General features: G+C 48.4%; 1 protein-coding gene across 2 annotated transcripts in view; it reads left to right on the top strand.

Moving 5' to 3' along the window:
• LAMA5 (laminin subunit alpha 5) overlaps positions 1-16,736 on the top strand; it is a 93,561-nt gene that overhangs the window by 32,232 nt on the left and 44,593 nt on the right. For both annotated transcript variants that reach the window (XM_055723116.1, XM_055723115.1), the window contains exons 3-6: positions 7,792-7,909; positions 11,756-11,874; positions 12,251-12,421; positions 12,898-12,995. In XM_055723116.1, coding sequence (XP_055579091.1) covers positions 7,792-7,909; positions 11,756-11,874; positions 12,251-12,421; positions 12,898-12,995 — 506 coding nt within the window. The remainder of the gene's footprint in view (positions 1-7,791; positions 7,910-11,755; positions 11,875-12,250; positions 12,422-12,897; positions 12,996-16,736) is intronic.

Below are 16,736 nucleotides of genomic sequence, written 5' to 3'. Positions count from 1 at the left end.
GTGCCTCTGTGAGCCCAAAGACTGATGTTCATTTTCCATTTTTTTCCTTTGAGTCACTTTTTTTTCCTTACTCCTTTTTTCAAGTTGTACTATACCAGTATTAGCCCCTGGTATGAACTGCCGCTAATGCTGCCAGCAACTAATTATGATGCAGAAATTTTCCCAGAACAGATAGTTTCCCAAAAACATTCCCAGAAGCTCCTAGAAGTATTTGACAAAGGCAATTGACACTTCAAGGTAAACAGTCAGGATTTCAGATTTTCACACAATAGTCTCTGTGTCTTATCTCTGAAGCATTAGGAAGTTTTAAGGGCATCTTTATAGCCACCTCTGTGCTGGGCTTCTGCTGGTGTTTGCAAGAGGATTAAAGCAGCTGGAGAGGGTTGCAGTCCTTGTGGTTGGGGCATGTGCTCTTCTCTCTGTTCTGTGGCCTCAGTCTGCTCCCAGGCTGGGCTGGCCTTACGGGGCAGTGTTTGCCCCCCTTTATGGGGTGCACAAGGCTGTCTGCATTGTGGGGGCAGGAGAGTCCACTGAGCACTTCCCTGAGGGTGTGCTAGTTCAAGTTTGGGCTAAAAGACAAATATTTAAGTCTTGTCTCTAAGGGGTTACTTTATGTTTTCCCAGCAATCTAGAAAGTTGCAAAGGCCATCTCATCCAAATGCAGGATATCTCCTAATGTGTAGTGAAAGCCTGCTGTGGTGGAAGTCCTTATCTGTAAGTGACTGATGCCTCATCCCGAGGAATTCCAGCCACCCCCTTATGTCTTGACTGCATTTCACTCTGCTGTGATGCCTCCAATTACCTACACCCACCGTGGGCATGTCTGGCTCCAGTAAGTGACACTTGGGTGGTTGCTGGGCAGACACAGAAAGGGCTGATTCTGAATTCAGAAGGGACCCTGCTTGCTGGGTTCTAAGCACAAGCTTGTGTTTTAACATGTTCATGGTGTGTCAGCATCCCTTGAACGCTGCCTGTGTAGCTGTGTGGCACTTGCTGCTTGCAGCTCTAGGCATGCACAGACTTAACAGGATGCTCCCCAGACCCCACGTCCTGCCCATACTCCTCTGTGCCTGTCTCCTTAGTGTCAGCTGGCTGAACCTGCTGCCGATCAGGCTCTGGCTGGTACCCTGTTGGTGGTAATTTCTAAAACTTGGCTATCCAAATCTTCAGTTCAGCACTGTGCAGGCTTGTTGAGCCACAAGTGATGGCACTGCTCTGTTCTGCCTCGGGCCAAATACTGAAGGCTTGGTCCCCCAAGGATTTTTGGCAGGAGGCGCATACGGTGCGGTGCCGGCTGGGGAGGGACAGCTTGCACAGGAGAATGCTATGAAGGTAAAGCAGTGCTGTGTGTGAAATTAGCGAATGAGCCAAATCCTTCTCGAAAGTGGTGTTTAAAGAAAAGAACCCTTTGTGGAAAATGCTCTATCAGCTGTTCATCTAAGCCAAACTGCTTAGAAAGGGAACAGGTGCTGTTTAGAAAATAACATCATAGAACATTGGATTGCTGTTGCTGTTAGTTATGACACTGAGCAGGTTTCATGCTGGTTGGTAGTTCTGAATCTGTGGTTTCCAGAGAGCGTTTTCTTTGATCCCTTTCAATAAAACTCAGGTTTTGAGAGAAAATCTTGAAAATGGGTTGGTGCAAAGCTCAGTCCCTTTCCTTAGTGCTTTCCCTAGTCTCAGTGCTCGCTTCTCTCCCCAGCCCTGCAGAGATGTTTGAATAGCTACAGCTTTGCAGCTCTGTCCTCTCCTCTTGGGCTTGGGTCTGTGCAGGGCTCTGGCTGTCTGGCATGTGTCCTGGGCCAGGCAAGGGCTGGCTGTCGCCTCCTGGAGCAGCTGTGGGCTCAGGCCTCTGCCCTTGTCCCAGGCTTTGTGGGGGAAGATAAGAGCTAACCTGCCTACTGGGGCAGGCAGCTCTGGTTTCTCTCGGAGAGTCGTGGGGCATCGCGAAGAATTTCTGTGCATGGGTGTGATGAGTTGCAACAGACTCTGCAGATGGTGAAAGGGGATGGGTGGTTGTTTCTAAAACTTGGTTATCAAAATCTTGGGATACAAGCATAGGGGACCCTCTTGCTCAAAACCCTGTAACCCTGCATGAATAATTTGGAAAAACATTTTTAGGAGTGAGATGTGACACGCAGACATAAGAGAACAAGGCAGGAGGTGCTGTGAGTAAAAGAAGGAAATGAGGGCAAAGTGTGTGTTGGTACACATCCATCTTTCAAGCACTGACTTGTGCTTTTTTTTTTTGTGAGGGGTTTGTTTGGTCTCAGGGACTTGAGTATTTTGTAAAAAATTACTGGATAAAAAGCCATACTGCTTGGAGGGCAAACACCTCCTTTTGCTGCCTAGAAGGGTTGCAAGAAAGGTAGGCACATACTTATCAGAAGCTAAATGTGAGAGATTCTAATAAAATATTCTGATGTATGGTCTGGCAAGAGATAAATCTGCTGTAGGACAGGAGAAGCTCAGCAGGGGGATAGGCAGACTGTTAATGAGTAAATCCATTGCTTCAATGAGAATAAGTGATTACAGGCAAAAGATGCAAAAGGGGGCAGATCACTGACCTAGAGATTCAAAGCAAGTCAGAAGCTCTCTGGCTTTCGAGGGCTTTTACACCTTCCACATATTGTTTACAGAGAGAAAAGGTGCACAAGGAGGCTTGATCACTTATCAGCCACTTACTATCCTGCCACTGCTAGGAAGAGCAGATATGGTGCCAGCAATGCTGAGCATTTCCAAGCCTGGTGAGTGTTCTGTGTCCACGGTAGCTGGACAGCTGCTTGCCTGAATGTTCGTGCCTGGGCTGCGGACAGAGGTGACCTGTGCTCCCAGGGAGCTGCTTTTCCTGGTGCTATGGACTGGTAACCCCATCCAGGCTCCAGTCTCTACCACGTCTTCCAGGTGGGCTTGTGGCTGCAGTGTTGGACCAAGACAGTGCCTGGGGGATGGATGCGCATGGAAGGAAGCAAAAGCATTGATCACTTTTGAAAGCTTTGGGGAAAAATTAAAACAAAAAACAAAAAAAACCCAAAAAACCAACCAAACCAAAACAACGACAAAAAAACCCCAACACAATTTCTGTGGTGGTTCTGAAATGGTTCATCTGGGTATTTTCCACTTTCCCTGCTTCGGTCTAGGTTTTGTGGATGTCTGGAGCTGCTGTGCAGTGATGCAGACTGGGGTGTGGTATGCCCCAAAATGCTGCAGGTGCCTGTTCCACATGTGCTGAAGCCCTTTGGGGCTGGCCACCCCTCCCAGTGATGCTGCGCATATCCAGGAAGGCCTCATGTGCTGCTAGAGAGTGGGATTTGTTGCCCATGCACTGTGCCATTGAGCTGCACCCGCTTTCCTGGTCCATCTGATCCGTTCAGGAAGTCCCAAGCAGGAATTACAGCAGTGCTGGTAATGCTGTCCACAGACACACTCCATGGGGGATATTTAGCAGCAGTTAGGAAGAGATGGACTGTTTTGTTTTTACGTGGTGCTGCTGTTTTAATAAGTCAATGCCAAAGGTAACGAATCTGTCATACAGAAAATTAGATAGTGGTTTACTATATAAACTACTCCTGTGCACTCCGGGGCTGAGAGTAGAGCTACACACAGGCTTGTACCTTTTGTCAAAGGACCAAAAAAGGGCCTCTCTTGCTGTTTGTCAAAATGTACTTGCCAGTATTACAAGAATGCGAAGATTTATTTTGCTTATTAAATGTTACTGTATGGTGTTGTGGCACCTTGGAGGAACATCAGTGAGACTTCACCAAAAAGCCCTCACTGAAGAAACATAGGGTGTGGCTGAGTCCAGCTTGCTGTCTTGTTTCCACATGTGCCTCCTAAAGCTGGAAAACTACAGTGTCTTGGGGGAGAGAATAGAGGAGAAATGTGCAAGTTTGCCACTGTGTGCTGTTTACCCAGGAGGATAAATGGACGGCCAGACAGCAAACATGCTGTTCTGAAAGCAATTTTCTCTTGCCTCTCTGGATCCTGGTTTTACTCTTCAAATCCTTGCACTGTCACACTGAGCAGTAATCAGAATTAATTATATTTTCATCAGATTTGGGCAGCTTTATCCAGCACCAACCATCAAATGCACAAAAGGCATGGAGTGGGTGGGAGATGGAGGAAATGCCCTCATCTCCATCTTCCTCTCCTGGCTCTGGGACTTGCTCCATTGTCCCAGGCACTGGGACAGCTGCAAGTGATAGTTACTAGGGAACATGCTTCAAAACCGCTAACAGCAACATCAGCTAGATGTAGGGATGTTACTATTTTCAAAGAAAGTTGGTTGCTAATTAAAATTTCAGAATTTCCTGGCTGAAAACTTATCCCAGGCAATGGTCAAAAGTTGAGTTGTACCTGGTATACTTTCAGAAGTGGTGAGAGCAAGGGATCTGCTTGCCTGGGGACAAGTGTGTGCATCAGATCTGGTGCTTCACCTCCTTCCTCCATAGAGAAGGGGGAAAAAAACTGCCTAAGAGGCTGGGAGCATAGAGGTTTTTATTCATCTGACTGATAATAGGAGCTAAATAAAGGCTTTGGAAAAAAGCACGACCGTTTCTCTTGCAGTGTTGGTTGGACAGAACCGTACTGGAACTAAACACGGAATGAAAAGTCTGGCTTTTCTGCCAGCTCTATTTTTAGAGCTACTGTTCAATCTTTGTATCTCTCTGAGTTTTCTCAGCATAGGCAATTGAGGCAGGCAGTCTGCCTTTATTTTTTTTCCAGCAGGCTGTGATATTCTGCAAGATAAGGATATTGGATGGAGGGACAGGGGAGTAAGATCTGACAAAAAATTCTCTGAATACCAGGATGTAGGTCCTGTTCCAGGGCTGGGTTCACTGTGGTCACAGACTCCTGAATATTTTCTGTGCCCTGCGTAGGAATGACCCTAACCCTTACGTGCTGGAGGGGAGTTGGTGTGCAGTGTTGGCTGACTTCTTTGTGTTCTAAAATTGCGGTCACAACCAGAATAAAATTCAGCAGCAGTTTAACAGCGCGCAGTAGCGCTAATGATGGGTATGGAGTGGAGGAATCATGTTTGGCTTTGAGAGCAGCAACGGGAAAGGAATATTTGAACTGGGCTTCAGCTGAGATACTGTGGCTGATCCAGCAATATCCAGTAAGAACCCAGAGGTTCTTGTTCTTTCCTGTAAAAAGCAGCAGTAAAAGACACAAAGTTGGCATGTTAGCTCTGGTCTTGGGTATTTAACCCTGCCAGTGGGGTTGGGACTGACCTTCCAGAGAGCTCCCAGCAAGCACAGACACAGTAGTTGCAACCAACAGCACAAGTTCTTTTTTTGGCTGTTGTTTTGACTTTGTAAAGCACTGAGCCCTGGGCTTGGTTTTGCATTGAGTTTCAGTGTTTGTACAAAACCTGCCTCTCACCATGCACCAGTTTGACTGGATCATAACCCACGCTCTCCAGAGGCAGGGGACTTCTGAGAGCTAGAAGCGTGTGAGGAATTTGGACTCAAGGATATTTAATTAGGAACATTTCTTTCCATTATGAAACCGGACAGTGAGGAGGGCCCCCCCCAGAAACTCCATGGGATTTACTGACTATAAACTTGTAGCTGGCTTTGCAAAAATATAAATGCAGAAGATAGGGATATGCCTCACATTTCTAATTTTATTGTGATTGCTGTTCGTTCAGAGCAGAGGCTCTCTCTTAGTGCCTGAGACTGGAACAGATGCAAATATGCTGGAGCCACAGCGAATTTTGTTCAGCTAAAGGCTGTGTCAGATTCCAGCAGGAGTATTAATTTATTCTTTGTAGAATAAAGCTGGAGGAGGACTTACAGTGGAGGGAAGGTGTAACTTCACTGGCTGGTAATTGGCCCTGTTCCCATGCCAGGAGGCAGATGTTAAGCTGTGAGAACTGGTCCTGCAGAGAAGGCATCTGTCTGAGCTGAAGCCTCTTGGGCTTCACTAACAAATAACAGATCTGCTGAGTGTAAGCAGGCGGAAAATGCTGCTCCTCTGAAAAAGCCTAGTCTCATATGCCTGGACAAACGTAGATTGCAGAGGGGAATTGAGGCAGCATGTAGGTCTGGTTTTCCCCAGGTTTTAGCAACTTGAAAAGGATGTCTGTTTTGCCCTTGACTGGGCTCTCGAGTCTTTTAGCAGTAGGGAACTGTGTTGGGTGCCTACTTTGACTTCTTCATTCTGGATAGCACCAGTCCTTACCAGTGCAACCCCAAGAGTGGTGACGAATCCCACACTTCTTCCCCTTCACAGCTAGAGAATGGCCTCTGACCTGCTGTGCTTCAGGATCATGCAGATTTCCCAGCTGGATCTAGGTCACTCCTCCCCAGGCATCTCTCTTAAGCCCCCTTAGCCTACATCCAGGTGTAAGTTCAGATGCCACCAGCCTGTGACCGGAACCAGAGCAATCCTCGATAAGTAGAGAAGAGGCTGCCCCGGAGCCGGAGGGCTGTCTGGCAGGAGCCTGAGGAAGTTTTTGCCTGTGCAGCCCTCTGAGGAGACTGAGCTGGTACCAATCCGCAGGGCTACAGCTGTCGTCCTGTGCCATAACCACACAACAGCACTGAGACCCCCTTGTCTGAGTGACCATAAGATGACTTGATAGATTTAAATGCCTCTTCATTGTCTCTCTTTCCCTTTAAAAAGCCGCCTATGGATCGTCAGGGCTGTTTTGGAGGCATGTTATTATTAATAGTCATCCTCTGGCTCAGCGATGTGTGTGGCTGGGGCAGGGCCGAGGTGCAGGCTGCTGTTCTGGCACTCCTGCAGCGGGCTGGGGCTGGGGCGGGTGGGCTGAGGCAGGCACAGAGCCGTCCTTTTCCTTCCCTGGTAGAAGTGTCCCTCGGGATACCTGTTAGTCTTTGGGGGATGTATGCTCATACAGCACCAGCTTAGTATGAGGAGGCACTGCTGAGCTATAAATCTCTGCTTTTCAGGCACTAAACTCCCTTTTGGGTTGTTTTTGACGTTAGGAATTTTCTCTGATAAGAGAACTTTATTTGCCCTTAAATATCACTTTGTGACAGGATGATGGAGTGAGGATTCTTGGAGCGAGCCTGTGCCAGCCCGGGAAGGGAAATTCTGCTGGGGCTTTTGTTTCTCTCTAGTGCTGATATTTTAGCTCTTTAAAGAGTACATTTATTTTACTCTTGCCAGGGGTGTGTGTGTGCACACATCAGTGTCCAGACAAATGGAAGCAGCCCAGTGTTCGAGCTGTGCTGAAGCCAAATGGGTATTCTGCTCTTCCCTCCCTGTGGCACCTGGGGAAGAGGAATTGTGCTGGAGTTTTTCTGCCACTGACTTCAAAACACAGGTTTGCATGGATGGAGCAGGGCTGCCATGTGGAAAGCCTTTAAAAAAAAAAAAAAAGAAGGATTTTGTGATAGTGTATGCAAGGTGCAGTCAGATGTTCCCAGGCTGGCAGTCCAGGGTGTCACCTGTTACTCTAAGAACAGCCCAAAAGCCACTACAACAGCTTCATAGCTGTTTTTTAGTGCTGCCTGCTTGGATCAATGCTAAGTGTAAGGTGTTGCCCAGCACAAGCTCCTGAACATGGCCCATAGCCACAAAGTCTGTGTTTTGTTTGCATTCAGACTGGTGGGAGCTGAGCTCCCTAATCTGGCTCTCTCCAGCAGCCATGTTGTATCACAATCCTTTTAGATGTGGAAGATTTTGCTCCACAGGCTGCTTGTGAGCAGCAGGACCTGCAGAGTGCCAGCTCGTTTATTCAGCTTGGATCCCACTAAGTTCTCCCTTGTTTTCATGATGCTTCATGCAGCCAACTAACTCTGTGTTCCTTTCTTTCAGCTCTTCCACGTAGCCTACGTCCTGATCAAATTTGCCAATTCCCCTCGTCCTGACCTCTGGGTGCTGGAGCGTTCTACTGACTTTGGACTTACCTATGAGCCCTGGCAATATTTTGCCTGTAAGTATGCCAGTGTTCTAAGAGAGCTGCAGCTTAGTGCCAGGTAGTGAAGCCACAGTGAAGACGGCTCTTTGTGCAAGTATGAGGCTGGGTTTGGAGATGTTTGTGTCGTTGCTGTGATGTGGTACATGTGCTTTGTTTCTTCTGCCCAATAAGGCTGCAAGAGTTGAAGCTTAGATCAGGGCAGCTGGGTGAAGTTGTGGTGCTCCTCAGGGCAGGAGAAATTCTTTGCACTCTGGGACTAAATCTAACTTTTAAAGTACTGTCGTTGGTGCCCACCCAGGTCTATGTGGATGCCAAAGCTGGCACCAGTGTCAAATTGTTGGACATTGCTGATCTAGGTCTGCAACATGAGATTCCTTATTGTGTCCTCCCTGCCCTCCTCTTTCTCTCTGTCTGCCCTGTACCACATCCAGACTGGCATATTTCAGCTCCTCTAGAAGCAAACCAGTGGCTTACTTCCAAGTGGCTGCTGTAACAGAAAAGTCTGGATCCAGTGAACAGTCCCCTTGCATTTACCAGTACCAGAGACTGGATACAGCCTGTGCGGGGCTGGGAACCACCATCGTGCTGCTGTGCAAGCGGGGATCAGAGTCAGCCAGCTGGAAAAGGTAGCTGCAGGATCCAGTCTGCGCATTTGACTTCCCCATTCTCTGATTAAAACCTGGTCCCTTTGGAAACAGCTGGTTCTACAAAACTTCTCCCCAAAGGTCTATGGGGTAGCTGGATGCTGAGGAACTTGTTAACCCCCGGCCCTTCCCAGAAGCAGCAGCAGCAGTAATTGGGAAATGATGTGAATTAAGATCTACAGCCAGAGCTTAAAACCTGGCAAGGAGAGACCTCAGAGTACTCGGAGGCCTTGCCCTGGGCTGCCTCTGAAGGCACAGATTTCTGACTTACCTGTTAGCCTGTGCTTGAGATTTGCTGGCTTTTTCTTGTGCAGGAAAGAGCTGCAGACATTTTACCTGTTGTGTTGCCTTAGGGTGGTAGCTCCTCTCCAGTGCGGGTGTTTTCCCCTTTGCTGTGTGCTAGTGGGGAATTACTGCTGTCAAGTTGCCTGCTCTGTCTTCTCTGGGACTTTCTCTTCCAGCTCTGAAGCCTCTCGTGGGGCTTGTTACTGTCACATTATTGCATGGTGTGGGGCTGAGCAGGGAGTGAGTTACTGCGCTGCTCTCTTGTTCCTGCATGCAGTGGCAACACTGCAGCGTTGTGAGTCCTTTTCCTTCCTGCAACATCAGGCCCTGTTACCACCCCCTGCCGCCCCCCCCTTCCCCCAAAGAAGTGACATCAATGACACAGTCAAGTGGAAAATTCCCATGAAAATAGAGGTGACTGCTCCAAAACCTGCCAGATTCACTAGCACAAGAAGTCCTTTGCAGAGGTTTATTTTTGGCATAGGGAATTCTGTAGGTGGTCTAATAAAAGCACTGGTCAGTTCAGTAACTGGGTTAAAAGCAGCCAGCAGAAATGTAAGCATTCTCCAGAGACACCAGTGAGCCTTGCCATGGGTGACACCGTCCCCATGGGCTCAGCGCTGCCCCTCGAGCCCCACTCATCATGGGAGATGTTCAGTTCCCCAGGCTGCCCTGTGCCTCCCAGCCAGGCTGCTGAAGTGCCTTCGGGCTTAGCTTTGCCGGAGGAGGGAAGAAGTGACTGTCATGGAAAGCATCTGCCAGTGCAGCTGATGGGCCTCTCTGGGAGGGAGCTGGAAGGACCGTGGCAATGCGTGGCATTGCACCGGGGAGGCACGTGCTTTCCTCTGCCACCAAAGGAGAAGCAGGAACACTGGGAAGAGACTTAAGGTGGTGTTTATCTGCGGGAAGGGTTCCCCGCACAGCGTTTCAAATGGGGACAGGACGTGAAAGCTGCCCGGTCCCAGCTGTCCATCCAGGCCCACAGAGCCTTGCCTGCCCCAGCTCATCGTGTTGTGCAGGATCAGCCTCTTTCATCTTGCTTTGCTGGGCAAAGAGCAAGGCTCTGTCCGCTCTGCTGAGGGTAGGCTTCCACAGTATGCTGTTTCCTTAAAGAGTTGCTGTGGTTTAAGGCTGATGGGTGACTTTGTTTTAGCTTAGAGTTCCCAGCTTCTGGCTCATACGGTTGTGTAGATCTGCAATAACTGGAGGAGTTCTTTCGTTTTCCTGAGTAGCTGCTCCTGCTAAGCATCCTATTTCCATGCCTGGCTGTGGCAGTACTCTGGAAATCAATCATCTTGAGCCCGTGGTGACAGGTTCCTCGCCTGGGTCTTCAGAATAAATTGGCTTTAAAAAAGCACCTGGCAAAGCAAAGCTTGGCGGCCAGAGACCTGATGTTAAATGTTTCCACATCATCTTCCTGTGGATGCAACTGAGCTCCTACTGTTGCCAAAACAGTGTTTCATGGAGCAAGGCCACGTCTGGAGATGAGATGTGGGTGGGTGCAAGCCAGAGATGAAGCCAGGGGAGGCAGCAGCTCTCTCTGCTTGCTGTTCCTCCTGCCTGGCTTAGCATACAGTGCAGCATGTGGAGTGAGGAGCATGCCTTCTGGAGGCACATTGCAACAGATTTTGGAGGATTATTCCCCTGAATTAGGCTAACGTTTTCCCATCAGCTTCCTGTGTAAGCTGAGCAGGGCTGGCTGGCAGGAGCAGCAGGTTGTGTTGGCTGCCTTTTCTTCCACCTTCTCCCCATGGAAACACACTCAGGAGCACTGCAGCAACCTATGCTGATTGCTCCTGGCGCAGGTGAAATGGGTGTGGGAAGGATCCAGCAGCCTTTGTCCCAGGCTTTTCCCCGGGGGAACAGCCCCGAGAGTGGCACTGTGCAGGTTTTTGCATGGGTAGATGCGGGTGCTCACCACTCTGCACAATCAAGTCCTGAACTGCCCCAGCACGTTCACCATGGTTTGGTTGACACTGCCAGCACAGGGATGTCAGACATCCCAGGGATGAGGGTGCTGGACTTGCAGGAACAGCTGTGCAGGGAAGCCAGGCCGTTCCCACAGCTGCAAGGAGAGTCTTGTCTTGCAGTGTCCCCAAAGCAGGTTGCAGGACCAGCAGTGTGGCTGCGTGGTGGTGCCTGTCCCCTGGCTTTAGCCAGCCTGGAATTGCCACTTAGTGGCAGGAGCCCTTGATTGCTGTCCCCAGGGATTGGTTCTGGGCAACTTTGTCATTTCTGTTCTGTAGGGCTGGTTTAAGAGCCATTGTAGAGTTCAGAGTAAGGTGGGAGGAGACATCCTGCAGGTAGTTGCTCTGCCTCTTCCAAACACTGCAGGTCTCCTCCCCACACCTGCATGTCCACCCTGCCTGGTGGGAGGTGTCGCAGCGGTGGCTGTGGCTTATGGTTGCTCCTGTTGTGTGGTTCACTTTTCAGGACTTACCCAAGAAGTTAAGGAGCCTTATGAACGTGATGGTACAAGCTCCTACATCAGGAGCAGAACCTCTAGCAGCAAAGAGCCCTTCCTCAGTTCAGCAGAAGCAATGTAGCAAATACAGTGCCAGTGTAGCAAATTCAAACCAGGGTTAGATTCCAAGCTGGTGAAACTGTGAGTTTAATGCCAAATGAAGGGGTGGGTGTCTCTGCAGGTGATCACAGTAGGTACAATGGCCATTCTCACTTTCCTCATTTACTACAATGAGGTGATTTGGAGGCTTTTCTTACCATGCCTGTTACTTTCATAGTGACTCCCTCCCTTAGTGGAGTACGTGTCTGTTAGCAGCAACTGAGTTAATGATACAAAGCAATCTGTACATAGTAAATGCTTAACAGAGAGTATATACTTTTCTCTCCTGTTTGTCAGTGTGGGAAAATCAATACAGGGCTCTGAATTGTTCCTTTTCTCTTACTGCCCTTATCTCTGGTTGATGAACAGCTTCCAAGAGGGACTGCATTGAGAAGTTTGGACTGCAAACTGTGGATCGTATCACCAAGGACGACCATGCCATCTGCACTACTGAATACTCCCGGATCGTGCCTTTAGAAAATGGGGAGGTGAGCAGTCGCGTGTTTTCATCCCCTGAGATTTCCAGAGTTTCTCAGTGACTGTAGGCACTCCTGTTAACTGGTTCCCTCTTGACTTTTGGATGCCACTTCAACTACTCACTTAAACCAAATGAGACTGGCAGGGAACTGATTCAGTCATCTTGAAGGGAGGTGGAGGTAGAGTTTGGGTTTGGCTGAGGTTTCCTTCTACTTCACAGGATTATAAAGATTTGTTTTCATAGAAATTTCACAGAATGGTTTGGGTTGGAAGGCACCTTAAAGATCATCTAGTTCCAACCCCTCTGCCATGGCCAGGGACACCTTCCACTAGAGCGGTTGCTCAAAGCCCCATCCAACCTGGTCTTTTCCCTCCTCGCGTTCACAGATTGTTGTCTCTCTGGTAAATGGGCGCCCAGGAGCCATGAACTTCTCCTACTCTCCTCTCCTGCGGAATTTCACGAAAGCCACAAACATCAGACTGCGCTTCCTGCAGACAAACACTCTGCTCGGGCACCTGATGGGCAAAGCTTTAAGGGACCCTACGGTCACAAGAAGGGTAAGCCTAAATACCTCTTGCTAATGAGGTGGAAGTGTTTGAGGGCTGTGCGTGCTACCTCTGGGGAGAAGATATCCATGGATGTTGCCTGTGGGGGGATTTTTTTCTCTCTGTACTTGTGCTCCCCAAGTTGAAAGGTCTGCAGCAGATGCCACTGCTGCCATGGCTGGAGCTGGAGGCTGCTTGGCAAGAGCAGTGCTTTAGCATCAACAATGTGAAACTGGGAAACACCTGCTGGTGTCACATGTGGCTTTCTGGCTGTGCTGGGAGACACAACATGTAGCTAATGGGCTCTGTTAGTGGTGGTGGGTCTTACCACAGGCAGATATTGCAGCCTACAAGGTCCAGCTTGTCACTGTAAGGGAAATACCCCAACACATCATTTTACTGGATAAAGCCCTTCTGAATCCCAAGCACAGCAGTTATGAAGCTTATTCATAAATATATTAATGGACAGTTTTTCTTCTGCTCTCCAGTATTACTACAGCATCAAAGATATCAGCATTGGAGGGCGCTGTGTCTGCCATGGCCATGCAGACGTCTGTGATGCCAAAGACCCTAATGACCCATACAGGTATGTTTTTCAAAGTGTCAGTTCTGTGTAAAAGCATTTGAATTGTTGTGCTAAGAATGAAAGATACCAGTGTGAGTTGTGTCCTGTCCTGAGCTTATAATTGTGCCAGCAGTATTGTTTGTGGCTCTGCTCTGAGATGAATCAGAAACTGGTCCAGCCAAAGTAGCAAAAATCAAAAGTTTTGTTAGGTTATTTTTCAGCCAGATCAGCTCCCTGGTCTGGGTGCCCTGCCCACAACTTTGCCATCCCCGTGGAAGCAGAGTGCTGGAATGTGAGGGTGGGTGCACAAAGCCGATACTGTTGTTGAGCATGGAAGTTTCTTGTCAAAGCCCAGGGCTGGTTTCTGAACTTGTCCAGAGAAGTCTCTTGCTTCCCATGCTTCTTAAGATTTGGGGCAATGCTTTCATAAATAGATGGACTTCCAAGAAACCAGAGGCTTTACTGCCCACTTCTCATAAAGAACCATAAATTGGTTATGTATGTAGCTAAACAACTAATCTTTGCAAAAGAACAAGAGCATGCAAAGCAGTTACATTTTGGCTCATGGGACTCTTTCCATCCGCCTTGGCAACTTGAAATGCCAAAGAGCTGCTTCAAACCATGAAAGTGTTGCTTCTTAGCCATCTGTTTGCAGCCTGAATGTTGCCTTTATGAAAGGGATGGGTAGATTCAGCTGGACGAGGGAAGCTTATATTTCTTTCTCATCAGGATCATGTAGAGCTTTTGGATCTTCTAAAATAAAATTCCAGTGAGTCCCAGCCAAGGTTAAAGCTGCTAAGTATTAAAACAAAAATGTATTGGTAAGCAAGTCTGCCTTAGTGTGCCAAACTCTCTGACAAAGGGAAGTTCAAAAATAATTGAATGTACAGTTCCTTGGTTTTGTTTTAGACTTTGGTGTTGCTGGATGCACAGTACACTTGTATACTAGGGCAAAAGGGCTTCATGGTGCAAAGTGATTCTTTAACATAGGAACACCATGACATTTCTTGGGTGTATGGGTGGCTTGGGGCTCTCCAGAAACGGGGGGGAAACTGAGGGAGGAGAGATGTGTTGGGAATCTTTGTTCAATGCCACTGCTGCTGATGACTGTCTCTGCCTCCCAGAATTCCTCTCCTCCATTCTCATTTGCATGCATTTGGCATCTTTGCTCTTGGTCCCAAACTGTGATCTAATGTTGCAGCACATGCTTGTAAGCAGCTGTTGCATTTCACCCAGAGCAGATCACACTTGTCTGGAGGAGAAAACATTTTCTACTTGGGTGCTTTGTACAGTCAGCATGTAACATCTGTAAAGCCCTCTGGGATACATCAGTACAAAGGTGCTGGGTAAACAGAAGAATTTCTCATACATAGCTGTACCCTTTTAGCAATCCCAGGAGCACGGAGAAATCGGCAGAAATATGATACTTACAGTTGAGAAAATGAGTAATTGGTGAAATGCTGCCATTCTCCAAGGCTCCAGCAGCAGCTGGGTCCGGCCTTCCTGCTGAAGCGGGCAGCGCTGGGCAGTCATCCCACTTCTCCTGCCTTGACATAGCACAGAGCCAGCACAATAATACCTGCCATAATGCTGCATGACAGGCAGCATCTCAGAAGCAGCTGGGGCTCTGACACTGTCCCTTCATGTCATGGGCCCCAGCTGTCAGAAACATGTCATTTCTTCACAAATCTGTGTGACCCGTCTGAATAGGTGTGGTGTGTTCCTCTGCACATGTCCTGCCTCTTCAGATACCGATGTGTGACAGCAACAGGGCAAGGAAATGCAAAGAGAGGGAAACAAGGAATGTGAATTGGCCCGGCCCCATTAAAAATCCCAGTTATGTCTCAGCCTGTCTGGGAGGTCTCCCTCTCCATTCTGTACATGCCTGTGTTTCGTGTGTCTGTTGCCCAGAAAGGCAGGATGAGCACTTTGATAGAGGTGAGGTGAGCTAGAAATCTTGGCAAAGACTTTAGGACGTGATGGAGCATGTTCGTGAGTTGACTTCCTGGCCATAAATGATAATGTTTATCCAGCTTTGGAAAGTTTCTCTGAAGTGCCAAGTTACAGAGCCTGCACATCCAGCTGTGTGTTAAGTTGGCAGCACGGCTGATCCCCATGTGGCTGTGTATGTGCAGGGGCCTGCAGTGTGCAGGCAGATACAGCCTCTTCAAGGGTCTTTGCATTTGTCACAACTCTTTCTCTCTGCCCCAAGATCAGGTGGGCTGAACTAAGCAGAGGGAAGGAACCTTCTGCTGATTAAAAGTGAACACCAGCAGGACCAAGCATAAAGCTTTCTCCTGGCAAACCCTGTGAGCAGTGGGATAAGCATCAGTGGGGACCTGGCACTTTGCAGATGGAGAGCCCAAACAGGAATCGTGTGTTAACATGCGACTGCTGTTGATGTGAGCTCAGGAGAACCCTGCAAGTGCTCTGCATCTGTCTGATAAAAGCAACTGTTTCCATGGATTTACTGGCCCATCATGGATGCCACAAGCAAGAGGGAGACAACCGGAGAGTCCAGCTGCTGCTGCTGTGCCTGATGCTGAAGATAACCAGCAAGATAACAGCAGCCTGGCTGGTCAGAAGCAGATCTGCAGGAGGAGGTCAAGGATGCCTTCCCACTGCTGGATCCTGAACACTAGCTTGCTCTTTCCCTTTTTGGAAGGGAAAGCACCATGTGTTCTGGTAGATTTGTGCCACCTGTGAGTCCCTTCTGCAGGTGTTTTTTTTCCCTCAGTACAGTCAGAAGCAGTTAAAGGAAGGGGCTTTTTTTCCCTTTTTTCTTGATTGTGCTGCTCAGATGTCCTGGCCAAATCCAAGATGCTGTAGCACTGGTGTGCTGCTCTCAGCTCTGATACAGCCGCTCACTGGAAACTGTTTATTGTCTCTGTTACTGAGCATCAATTCCAGTGGGAAGACTGTGATTTTATTTTTTATGGCAGGATGACCAGGAAATATGTGCTATGTGAACACAGCCGCTCTCTCTTCTTTCTTGTATATATTCAATCAATGAAACATGTAAATATTGTAGCTCATGCACATTTGTCCATAACTCATTAGCAGCGTGGACTCGGCACAAGGTGTGGTAAAGCTACTATGATAGATGAGCTCTCTTGAGAGGTCGTTGCTAGTTCTAGACAGCAGAGACTAAATAAATAAGTCCTCCTCCACCTGAAATATGCATCCTTACTTACTGAGTGACGTCTTTTTGCATTCTGGGAACTGAACCAGTGCTTTTCAAACATCTTGAACATTAAAGGTCTGGGATGTGTGGCTGGAGCCACATCCTCTAGCCAGGGAGATTAATGGTGCTCAGCAGGTTTATAAGTTCCCTGACTCAGTGACCATCTTTCTCTGCACACATGTGTATATGGATGTTAATCTTAATCTCCAGCTATTGCCACGGAAAAAAAAACCCATGAAATTTGGTTTTCTTGGAAGTGCTCAGTAGTAGTCAGCCAGGTGAGAGCTATGTGGGTGGTTTCATTACAGGGGCATGGCCAAGGTTTGCCTCTCATTGAGTCTCCCCCTTGGGTCTGCAAAACATGGGGGGAAGAAAGTTCCTGGTGAATGTTTCAGGGCTCATTTCTGCCGCTTAGGCTCCAGCCAGCCTCTCAGGGGCTTGGTTTCATGCCTGTACCCTGCTGGCCACAGCCCAGCCTGTGAATGTGGGTAGGGATGGGTCATCATGAGTGCTCACAGAGCTGACAGTGGCCAAGCATTCCATGGTGTCTGCAAGGGAAGGACCACCAGCAGGGCTGG

This window comes from Falco cherrug, chromosome 10 (genome assembly GCF_023634085.1).
Source record: "Falco cherrug isolate bFalChe1 chromosome 10, bFalChe1.pri, whole genome shotgun sequence".
Lineage (NCBI taxonomy): Eukaryota > Metazoa > Chordata > Aves > Falconiformes > Falconidae > Falco > Falco cherrug.
Note: the sequence above shows the minus strand (reverse complement) of the source record. Positions and strands in the feature narration are given on the sequence as shown.